Source organism: Hyperolius riggenbachi, chromosome 2 (genome assembly GCF_040937935.1).
Source record: "Hyperolius riggenbachi isolate aHypRig1 chromosome 2, aHypRig1.pri, whole genome shotgun sequence".
NCBI lineage: Eukaryota > Metazoa > Chordata > Amphibia > Anura > Hyperoliidae > Hyperolius > Hyperolius riggenbachi.
In genome coordinates, this window is record NC_090647.1 from 265,534,990 (window position 1) to 265,547,512 (window position 12,523).

General features: G+C 48.3%; 1 protein-coding gene across 1 annotated transcript in view; it reads left to right on the forward strand.

Annotated features, from left to right (window-relative positions):
• The window catches only part of LOC137544299 (multidrug and toxin extrusion protein 2-like), a 204,465-nt gene that overhangs the window by 88,290 nt on the left and 103,652 nt on the right, over positions 1-12,523 (forward strand). The window contains exons 8-9 of the mRNA XM_068265355.1: positions 864-961; positions 6,520-6,633. Coding sequence (XP_068121456.1) covers positions 864-961; positions 6,520-6,633 — 212 coding nt within the window. The remainder of the gene's footprint in view (positions 1-863; positions 962-6,519; positions 6,634-12,523) is intronic.

Sequence of the window (12,523 nt, forward strand, 5' to 3'; positions counted from 1 at the left end):
CTCTTTCGGTCCTCCTCTTTCCTGCAAAGTTTTTCTTTCTTCAGTCATACTATGCACACCTGCAGGGCCGGGCCGAGGCATAGGCTGGAGAGGCTCCAGCCTCAAGGCGCAGTGAAGGAGGGGGCGCACAATTCATTCAGCTGTCATTCCTAATTGTGTATGAAGCAGAAAGAAATAAGAAAAGGGGATACATGGCAGTGACTGCAAGCCAGATAACTAGATATTAAGGTGTTGGGGAGGTTGTGGGCCCTGTAGCCCTCTTAGTCTAATAGCAATCCGTGTGTGACAGCTGAGGTCGGAGGGATGGAGGGGTGCACTTTGGTGTCTCAGCCTTGGGTGCTGGAGGACCTTGTCCCTGCTCTGCACACCTGCAACTACTAGATAACTTTTTCGCCACTTATCTGCCATGACAGCTTCTACAATCACCTTTTTGATACTTGTAGGCATTGTCTGCTGCCAGTTTGTGCACTGACCTATTTATTTCCTTTTAAACAATGCAGATTGCCTGACTGTCCTGCTGAGTCTCTGTCTCTAATATGTTTAGCCATACACCCTGAGCAAGCATGCAAATCAGGTGTGTCTGACTGAAGTCTGACTGGAGTATCTGCATGCTTGTTTCAGGTGTGTGATTCAGACACTACTGATGCCAGAATGATCAGCAGGGCTGACAAGTAACTGTTATTGTTTAAAAGGCGATAAATATGCCAGCCTCCATATCCCTCTCATTTTAATTCTACGTGACATTAAGCTCTGCTGCTGATTCATTAATGCAGAATTTTAGAGTAATACATTTTGAGTAGGAGCATATTCATACACAGTATAAACACGATTCAAAATTCACTAAAGTACATTTTTTTTCACAGGGGTTCGGCCTGGGCCAACACCATTGCTCAGTATTCCCAGGCATTTCTTTTATTTCTTTATATTTGGCTGAAGAAACTTCATGTACATACTTGGGGAGGTATGACTGTTACTTATGTCAGGTTATGGAACTATTTATAACATTTGTGATCGAAATAATTATACATATCCATTGCATTAAAAAGCAATAGAGTATTGTACCATGTTATCCATCAGTTAAAGCAAGATGTTTTCAGGACACCATTTATATGATGCCATTTTCACCTGCCGTCAGCGCTCCTCCCAGGGCCGGCATTAGGTTTCACAGCGCCCTAAGCGTAACCAGATTTTGGTGCCCCCCCCACATTCATCCTCTTCGCGTGTGAGCGCACCACACACATACACTAATGGGTATGGGGGAGCTTAGTGCCAATGTAGGTGCCAGGATTCTGGGAGCAGGAGAGAAGGACTCGTCGTCACTCAGGATATTGTCACAGGGCTGAGTGGCACACGTGCTGCGCGCTTCTCTGCAGCAGCCTGAGGCTCAGCGTGCCTCCGACCATCCTGATTCCTGACATATAGCTATAAGTCCCCCCCAGTATAGGTAGCCAGGCATAGATGACCCAGTAAAGGTAGCCAGCTATAGATTCCCCCCCCCCCAGTATAGGTTAGCCAGGTAGGTGTTCCCAGTATAGGTAGCCAGTATACTTGCCTCAGTATAGGTTAGGTAGGCATTTGTCCCAGCTATAGGTTAGATAGGTAGGTGCCCCCAGTACAGGTTAGATAGGTAGGTAGGTACCTGCAATATAGGTTAGATAGGTAGCTGCCCCAGTATAGATTAGATAGGTAGCTGCCCCCCAGTATAGGTTAGATAGGTAGCTGCCCCCCAGTATAGGTTAGATAGGTGGCTGCCCCACTATAGGTTAGATAGGTAGGTGCCCCCAGTATAGGTTAGATAGGTAGCTGCCCCCAGTATAGGTTAGATAGGTAGGTGCCCCCAGTATAGATTAGATAGGTAGGTGCCCCCAGTATAGATTAGATAAGTAGCTGCCCCCCAGTATAGGTTAGATAGGTAGCTGCCCCCCAGTATAGGTTAGATAGGTAGCTGCCCCCAGTATAGGTTAGATAGGTAGCTGCCCCCCCAGTATAGGTTAGATAGGTAGCTGCCCCCAGTATACGTTAGATAGGTAGGTGCCCCCAGTATAGGTTAGATAGGTAGGTGCCCCAACTATAGGTTAGATAGGTAGCTGCCCCCAGTATAGGTTAGATAGGTAGCTGCCCCCAGTATTGGCTAGATAGGTAGCTGCCCCCAGTATAGGGTAGGTAGGTAGGTACCCCCCCCCTCCCCTCCTCCTCTCCCCTCATACTGGAGGGGGGAGCCGCAGGGAGGGCAGCCCGACCTCTCCCTCCCTTCCTCTCCGGGCCACCCTCCGTGCTCCCCCCTCCGATGCAGCAGAGAGAACAACTCACCTCCCTGGTTCCGATCGCCGGCGCCTCTCACTTGCCGCTGGTCTACTCTCTTCTACATAGTTACTGATACACACTAAACTTCCTGTTAAGCAGGAAGTTTAGTGTGCATCAGTGACTAATGTAGAAGATACCAGCGGCAAGTGAGAGGCGCCGGCGATCGGGACCAGGGAGGTGAGTTGTTCTCTCTGCTACATCGGAGGGGGGAGCACGGAGGGTGGCCCGGAGAGGAAGGGAGGGAGAGGTCGGGCTGCCCTCCCCGCGCTGCGGCTCCCCCCTCCATCACCGCGGCCGCACCGACATGTTTGCCCCCCATCACCCCCAGCAGCGGCACCAGGGGGCGGAGTGGGAGGACCCAGCTGGGGCCGCAGTGGCAGCCTCCACATTTAAACATGCAGCCAGGGGACAGAAGCGCCCCCTGGAAGCCGGCGCCCTGAGCGATCGCGCCGGTCGCTCAGGTCAAAGGCCGGCCCTGGCTCCTCCTATTAATTTGACTATAACTTTATCACTGCTTTTCTCTCCGGAATGATCTATATCTTGGTTTTTTGTTGTCACAAATTAAGCTTTTTTGTGGGGTATACTTGTTTTCAGTAATTACTTTATATACTAATTTATTTTCTATGCATTTTTCTTGAAAAACAGGGGGGGGGGGGGGGGGGGAAGACAAAATACACTATTTTTCCTATTCCATTCTCTATAGTTTTAAAATAATAAATGCTACCATAAATAAACCCCCCACATTCTATTTGCCCATTAGTTCCGACTATCAAACATTACAATTATGTTCCTGATACAATGTATGGTGACAATATATTATTTGGAAATAAAGGTGTATTTTTTCTGTCCGGTCAATAATTACACGCCCTTATTTTCTAACATAACAGTAATATACCCTCGTGACATACATATTTAAAAGTCCCTAATATTCCCACCCCGCACAGCTGCACCCCTCCCAGATCTGCACGTCACTATTGAAAATACTACTATCCACCCTACCTCCCAAGCCCGCTGTCTAGGCATTACTCTGGACTCTGAACTTTCCTTTACAGCCCACATCCAAGGTATTGCCAGATCCTGCAACTTCCACCTCCGCAACATCTCCAAGATCCGCTCCTACCTGTCCCCTGACACCACTGAACTCCTTATCCACGCCCTTGTCATCTCTGCCTAGACTACTGCAATTCTCTTTTATCTGGTCTCCCCTCTAACCGTACTGACCCACTTAAATTGGTAATGAATGCGGCAGCCAGACTGATACATTCTTCTCACCACAGCGCCTCTACAACTCCGCTCTGTAAAGCACTACACTGGCTCCCCATCAGCTTTAGGATCAATTTCAAAATCCTTTGCTTGGCCTACAAATCGGTGCACAAGACCTGCCCGACCTACATCTCTGATCTGGTCCACAGGCACATACCAGCCCACCCCCTCCGATCCCCCAATGACCTGCGCCTAGTCGCACCACGCATAACTCAGTCACCTTGCACGATTGCAGGACTTCACCAGGGCTGCCCCTACTCTCTGGAACTCTCTCCCACCAGCCGTCAGACTTGCCCCCACCTTTAATACCTTCAAACAAGCTCTCAAGACTCACCTCTTCACGCTCGCATACCCCCCTACACCAGCACCATAATATGTTCTGTTAGACCCCCTCTCAAAAGACGCACCTATTGTCTCCACCCCACCCTTTAGATTGTAAGCCTCTGTCAGGGCCCTCCTCCCTAATGTATACAGCTTGATTATGCAATCTTACTCACAACCACCCCTCTTGTAGACTCGAACAGTCTCTATTTTGACCTATGACACTGTATTGTTATGAAATCATTTGCATGATCTTGTTTTGTTGTGAGTTTCCATATGTTCTACCTGTATGTTAACCCATGTATCTATTGTGCAGCGCTGCGTAATATGTTGGCGCTTTATAAATACAATAAATAATAATAATAATAACTATTTATTGTTTTTTTTTAACTGTTAGGTTCTTACATTTTGTTTTATTATTTACAAGAGTTTGTTTGGTAATGACGGGGGGGGGGGGGCTTTAGAAGCGATTAACATTGTTGAATTTAATTATAATGGGGTTGATTCACTAATGTGAGCACTGCGTATCAGTGAGATCAGTGAGAGTTATCAGCTGTTACGAGCGCTATAAAACTAAGCATGCCTTAATTAGTGACATTGCACGCTACAAGCCCTATTGGCATCATAGAGTGTTTAATAGGGGAGCGGGCAGTTAGTGCACGCTATGCTGTTGAATTGCAGCATAGCAAACGCTTCCAACATAACGCATCTCCACTCCTCCTGGCATCATCACCAGCGGGTCCACTAACATTAAAGGACCTGATTCCCGCACTCTGATTGGCCCCCAAAAAGTCTACAGAGACTTTCATACTTACATGATGGGATGCAATGTGCTGGAAGTAGTTCATTTACTGCATAGCCACCGAAAGGTCATACATTACCGCATGAGCCATGCCTACTGCAAGTCTATGGCAAGGCAGTTAGTGTGGCACAGCGTGATGCACATGTGCAGACCGACGGGAATCCCAGCTACGTACTTCCTGTCCAGCAGGGAGAAAGTCACTGCCCGGCAGATCGCTCAAGACCAGTCTTATCACCCGAACGACAGTCTGTACACACGCCTGATTTGGCGTGCGGACGACTGAACGATGGGACGTTCAAACGACTCGTCATTTGGAAAATTCCGACGTGTGTATGGGCCTTAAAAGAAGCCTTAGGGCCCGTTTCCACTAGAGCGAATCCGCATGCGTTGTCTGCATGCGGATTCGCATAACCAATACAAGTGGGGGGCCTGTTTCCACTTGTCAGTTTTTTGGTGCGTTTTTCTGTGCAGGATTTTTCTGCACGGTAGAGCCTGCAGAATTCGCCTGCGTGTGGAATGCAGGCGATTCGCAGGCAATGTATTTAATAGGGGAAATCGCACGTGCGTTTTTTGCCGCGATTTCGCTTGCAAATTCGCACCAAAAGTAATCTAAATTGAACCAGGCAGTGACATGGTTAAATTCGCATATACCCTGCCTATGCGAAATCGCGGCTAAAAACGCACGCGGAATCGCATGCGATTTCGTCAGCGGTGGAATCCCGCCGATTCACACCACACTAGTGGAAACGAGCCCTTAATGTGCCTCATCAGTAGCTCACTTCTGCCCACATGCTGCTGCACAGACTTCAGAGCTGCAGACACACCAACTTCTTCTAGTCACAATAGCAAGGTTGAGACAAGTAGCAGCCCTGCCCACAGGGTCTCCTATTAATGCTGTCAGTGGACCTGTGTCAGAGCATGTCACCAAATTTTCAAGTTGCATTAGGCTTCTTTTTTATATACCCCCTGGGGGTGTTCTCCTGCACATTCCTTTAGAAATGCTATGAAAAATGCATTGCAAAATTTCTAGTGCTGAGCGATTGCTATTATGCGTGCGTTCCATTATGCACCCATAAAATGTGTGGCAACTGCAATGGAGATGAGACCTAGATGTTAATACAAAATCTGCACTTAGCGAGTTAGAATAATGCAATCCATTACAATGTAGAGAGGTGAACAGCCCCATAACATTGCATGGGCAGTGAGTTGCCATGCAGAATTCTCCTGTAATGCAACTGATGCAGTATAAAATCACCCTTCAGCCCTGTTCAAAGTGCATCAGATGTGTTGCAGAATATTTCTGCATGTCAACTCACTGCCTATACAATTTTACGGGGTTGTTCATATCTCTGCATTGTAAATGATCGTGTTATTCTAACTCGACGCATGCAGGCTGTTGTATTAACATCTATGTCCAGGCTTCATTGCAGTTCACACACATTATAACACCTGCATTATGTAATGGACCACTGTGAACCTAGCCAAAGGCTGGGTTCACACTATACGCCACAATTTGAATGGTCACAGCAGATCCAGTATACGGTACACTGTGTTTGGCCACATTCGTTGTAAGGGACATGTCATAGTTGGCATGTCCATGTTCCATGCGGTGTCCAAAAGTCATGCAGAACAGTGCTTGGTGTTTAGACATGTGTGAATGGATCTTATCAATAACATACAATCCACAAACCTGTCCATTATAGACAATGGTCTGATTCAGCCTGTAGTGTTTATATAGCCTTACAGAATCTGGTAGGTTTGGAAAACATGAGTGATGTTCAAATATGGAAAGACATTTTAACTTGTATTCTTAAAAACAAATATTAAAGGTTGGTCCAAGGACTGCTTGCAAGACTGGGACTCCTTCGTGGTACTGGCAGTGCCAAGCATGCTTATGGTGTGTATAGAGTGGTGGGCCTATGAAATTGGCAGCTTCCTTGCAGGTGAGTGAAGTAATGAGCATGTGAAGTGAGCATTCTGCACACTGTAACATATAACAAATACATTGTATCAACTATGTAAACAATGTTATGGTGTATCAACTATGTAAACAATGTATCCTATCCTATTTCCTATACATATCATTAAAAGTAATTCCTCACTGTGCACCTAGAGGACAACTGCTTATAATGTCATTAACTCATTCCTACCACACAGCTCATGCACCTAGAACAATGGTCCTCAAACTAAGACCCATGGCCCAAATGTGGCCCCCTGAGGCTTTTTTACCGGCGCCGACACACAAAGGGCTTGATTCACAAAACGGTGCTGTTAGCACGGGTGCGCTAAACAGTTAACAGTTAAAACGATAACACAGACTTTTGCGCACGATCGGGTGCACGATCGTATGCAAAAGTCCGCGTTATCGCGCGCAAATGTCCACGCTAACAGTTAGCACCATTTTGTAAATCAAGCCCAAAATGTATTACTTATAGATGCGGTCAGCTACATCTTTAAATATTGGTGGTCCGCATATAGAATAGCAGTGCTCGTCCCACCCATCCACAAGGAAGCCAGAAAGCAGTAATTCACTGGTTTCCAATCAAATTACACATCAGGTTACAGTGCTGTTCAATTGGACTGCAGGTTGTCGCCTGGATATGCTTCACTGTCTGGCCCTCAAAGACTTCTACATAATTTTATGTATATTCCGGCCCCCAGCAGTCTGAAGTATGTAGACCCACCCCTCGACCCAAAATGTTTGGTGACCCCTGGCCTAGAAAGTTCATCTTCACTGTTCACCCACCCACAGACTAACACCGGCCCTCTATATCAGTATAATATCATAAAAAAATAATAAAATAAAAAGATTTTAGAGGTTTCTTGCCTCTGAAGACATATGACACTGATAAATTGGAAAATATTTTTATTGCAGCATGATTTTGCCGACAACAACGTATTTCACAGGTCTCTCCCCACCTCCTCAGGTCAGTCACAAAAAAACAAAGTGCCTTTGCACTTTCCTGCAGACTGTATGGAGCATGGGCACCTACCTCTAAGGACCTTGTGGTAATGAGTAAGGGGTCACACAGGTGAACAGAGAGCATTCACATAGATGAATGTCCTTATCTCTCTGGCGCACATCACTGAACACCTCGACAACCCGAACACCTATGCCAGGATCCTTTTCCTTGACTTCAGTTCGGCCTTTAATACAATATGCCCCGACATCCTATACGACAATCTTGCCCACCTCGGCCTCGACCCCTTGCTGTGCTCTTGGATCAAGGACTTCCTCACAGCGTTCGGTACCTGGGTGCCACCATCACAGACGACTTAAGGTGGGCGGAAAACACCTCCAAGGCCCAGAAGAAGGCCCAGCAGAGACTGTTCTTCCTGAGGCAGCTGAGGAAATTTGGGATGCCGCGGGAACTAATAATCACCTTCTACACCGCAACCGTGGAGTCTATCCTCTGCTCCTCCATTGTCGTCTGGTACGCAGGCGCCACGGCGAGCGACAGACTTAAGCTCCAGAGAGTAATCAATGCTGCCGAGAGGATCATTGGGTCTCCTCTACCACCCCTAGATCTCCTACACACCTCCAGGCTGTGGTCTAGAGCAAACAAAATACTGAACGACCCCACCCACCCTGGCAGTCGATACTTTGACCGCCTGCCCTTGGGTTGCCGATACAGATCGATCCTCACCAAGACCACCAGGCACTTGAACACTTTCTTCCCCAAGCTGTCCTCCTGCTGAACTCGAACTACCACCCTAGCAAAGCCCCATAGCACCTCCCTAGCCTGCACTGACGGTGCACTGCTGCTCAATCATGGAATCCCCTTGTTTTGTTTTGCACGCCACATCGTATGCTGTAATCCCTTTAGTTACGTTTATGCCGCCATGCTGTAATCATGTTGTTATTTATGTTTGTTCATATCTCGCTCTGGAATGCCCCTTATCTGTATAACACCTTTTTCTGCCGTGTGAACCACAAAAAATTCCGGGTGCTACATTGTTGCACTCGGCAAAATAAATTATTCTTCTTCTACTTATTATTATTATTTGTGCCCTAAATGTGGGAAATATTTCATTTGGAGAGGTGATCTTCATATACATCAGAGATCTCACACAGATGAGCAGCCTTATTCATATCCAGAGTGTGGGAAATGTTTCAGGCAGAAATCCAATCTTATTACACATCAGAGAAGTCACACGGAAGAATGTCCTTATTTGTGAACCTAATGTCCAGAGTGTTGGAAATGTTTTAGTCAGAAAGCTAATCTCGTTAAACCTCAGAATCACACATCACAAGTAACAAGGAAGAGTGTCCTTATTTGTTTCCCTGGTGTGAGAAATGTTTCAGCTGACTTTCTGGCACATCAGAGAAGACACATCGGTGATCGCCTTTATTCATGTCTTGAATGTGGGGTCTCTCCTCCTGAGTCTTGTCACCCATGCAGATTGCGGAGCCTGGACCACGGGTTCTGCAGCCTGAGCTATACCAGCTCCATGGCAGTGGCGGACATACGGCCGTGCAGGCCGTGCCGCCGCACGAGGGCCCCTGAAGTTCCGCTGCTTCAGGGGCCCATTAAGTATTGCTGGTTTTTTTTTTTTAATTTTACTTTTTATTTTTTTTTAACCTAGGGGGCCCCGACTCCTGTCCTCCCCCCTCACCTCGCCCCCCCCCCCCCTCATGCGGCGGGAGAGCGGAAAATACAGGAAGTCTCCGGGGCTGCAGCAGACGCTAGAGGCAGCTGCCGCTTGGTCTCCCCTGTCTTCAACTCCGTATACTGCTCGCTACTAAACCAGGAAGTAGCGAGCAGTATACAAAGTTGGAGACATATCGGAGACCAAGCGGCAGCTGCCTCTAGCGTCTGCTGCAGCCCCGGAAGACTTCCTGTATTTTCTGCTCTCCCGCCGGCCGCCGCGCATACCGGGAGGGGGCCCCCCGAGGTGAGGGAGGGAGGATAGGAGTCGGGCCCCCCACCCGGATAGCTAAAGGCTACCTTACCCACCCGGCTACCTTACCCACCCGGCTACCTACCCCGCTACCTAACCACCCACCCGGCTACCTACCCGGCTACCTAACCACCCACCCGGCTACCTAGCCACCCGGATACCTACACACCCACCCGGCTACCTACCCGGCTACCTAACCACCCACCCGGCTACCTACCCACCCGGCTACCTACCCGGCTACCTAACCACCCACCCGGCTACCTAACCACCCACCCGGCTACCCACCCACCCGGCTACCTACCTGGCTACCTAACCACCCACCCGGCTACCCACCCACCTGGCTACCTAACCACACACCCGGCTACCTAATCACCCACCCGGCTACCTAACCACCCACCCGGCTACCTACCCACCCTGCCGGCTACCTAACCACCCACCCGGGTACCTACCCGGCTACCTAACCACCCACCTGGCTACCCACCCACCCGGCTACCCAACCACCCACCCGGCTACCTAACCACCCACCCGGCTACCTACCCGGCTACCTAACCACCCACCCGGCTACCTACACACCCACCCGGCTACCTACCTACCCACCCACCTACCTACCCACCCGGCTACCTACCAACCCACCAGGCTACCTACCTAAAGACTCACCAGGCTACCTACCTACCCACCCACCTACCCACCCACCAGGCTACCTACCCACCCGCCTACCCAGCCACCCACCAGGCTACCCACCCACCTGGCTACCCAGCCACCCACTAGGCTACCTACCCACCCGGCTAAGGGCTACCTACCTACCCACCCACCAGGCTACCTACCCACTCACCCACCAGGCTACCTATCCACCCAACCACCCATGGGAGCTGCGTGCCGGATGGAGGCTGGGACAGGAGGTCTGCTGCTGCAGGTGAGTAAATGTTTTTTTTTATTATTTATTTTAGCAGGTGTATGTTCTGGGCAGGTCTGCCACATGATTGCGTGTATGTTCTGGGCAGGTCTGCTACATGATTGCATGTATGTTCTGGACAAATTTGCTACATGATTGCATGTGTTTTCTGGGCAAATCTGCCAACATGATTGCACGTATTTTCTGGGCAAATCTGCTGACATGATTGCACGTATTTTCTGGGCAAATCTGCTGACATGATTGCACGTATTTTCTGGGCAAATCTGCCGACATGATTGCACGTATTTTCTGGGCATATCTGCCGACATGATTGCACGTATTTTCTGGGCATATCTGCCTACATGATTGCACGTATTTTCTGGGCATATCTGCCGACATCATTGCACGTATTTTCTGGGCATATCTGCCGACATCATTGCACGTATTTTCTGGGCATATCTGCCGACATCATTGCACGTATTTTCTGGGCATATCTGCCGACATCATTGCACGTATTTTCTGGGCATATCTGCTGACATCATTGCACGTATTTTCTGGGCATATCTGCCGACATGATTGAATGTATTTTCTGGGCAAATCTGCCGACATGATTGAATGTATTTTCTGGGCAAATCTGCTCACATTATGTGTATTTTCTTGAGAAAACCTGCACAATTATGTGAATTTTCTGGGGAAAGGGTAACCAAAACTTGGGCCCACTGTCTTTGCGTTGCACTTTTCAAGGGAACCTGAGGTGAGAATAATATTGAGGCTGCCATATTTCTCTCCTTTTAAGCAATACCAGTTGCCTGGTTGCCGTTCTGGTCCTCTGCCTCTTATTCTTTCAACCATAGACCCTGAACAAGCATGCAGCAGGCCAGGGGTTTCTGACAATATTGTCAGAACTGAGAAGATTAAGCTGCATGCTTGTTGCTGGTGTAATTCAGTTTATTACTGCAGCCAAATAGATCAGCAGGGCCGCCAGGCAACTAGTATTGTTTAAAAGGAAATAAATATGGCAGCCTCCATATCACTCTCACCCCGGGATCACTTTAAATTACAGTTAGCTCCGCCCTTATCCGGTCATTGCCACGCCCATTTTTAGGTTCTATCCACACCCGTTTTTTGCCGCTTCACGCGCCACAGGTTATAGCCACCCCCATTTTTTGCAGCGGCGCGCCGCAGGTCAGAGAGGCCCACAATTGATATTTTGCACAGGGGCCCACTGCTGGCTGTGTCCGCCACTGCTCCATGGTATTGGGAGCTCTGGTAGAGAGGGGTCCCAAAGCTTCCCCTCTACCCGAGAGTCCTTGTCCAATCCACACACCTCACCTTTTGATCCTACTCCCAGCCTTGGACTTGTTATACTAAGTCGATACTTTGACCGCCTGCCCTTGGGACGCCGATACAGATCGATCCTCACCAAGACCACCAGGCACTTGAACACTTTCTTCCCCAAGCTGTCCTCCTGCTGAACTCGAACTACCACCCTAGCAAAGCCCCATAGCACCTCCCTAGCCTGCACTGACGGTGCACTGCTGCTCAATCATGGAATCCCCTTGTTTTGTTTTGCACGCCACATCGTATGCTGTAATCCCTTTAGTTACGTTTATGCCGCCATGCTGTAATCATGTTGTTATTTATGTTTGTTCATATCTCGCTCTGGAATGCCCCTTATCTGTATAACACCTTTTTCTGCCGTGTGAACCACAAAAAATTCCGGGTGCTACATTGTTGCACTCGGCAAAATAAATTATTCTTCTTCTACTTATTATTATTATTTGTGCCCTAAATGTGGGAAATATTTCATTTGGAGAGGTGATCTTCATATACATCAGAGATCTCACACAGATGAGCAGCCTTATTCATATCCAGAGTGTGGGAAATGTTTCAGGCAGAAATCCAATCTTATTACACATCAGAGAAGTCACACGGAAGAATGTCCTTATTTGTGAACCTAATGTCCAGAGTGTTGGAAATGTTTTAGTCAGAAAGCTAATCTCGTTAAACCTCAGAATCACACATCACAAGTAACAAGG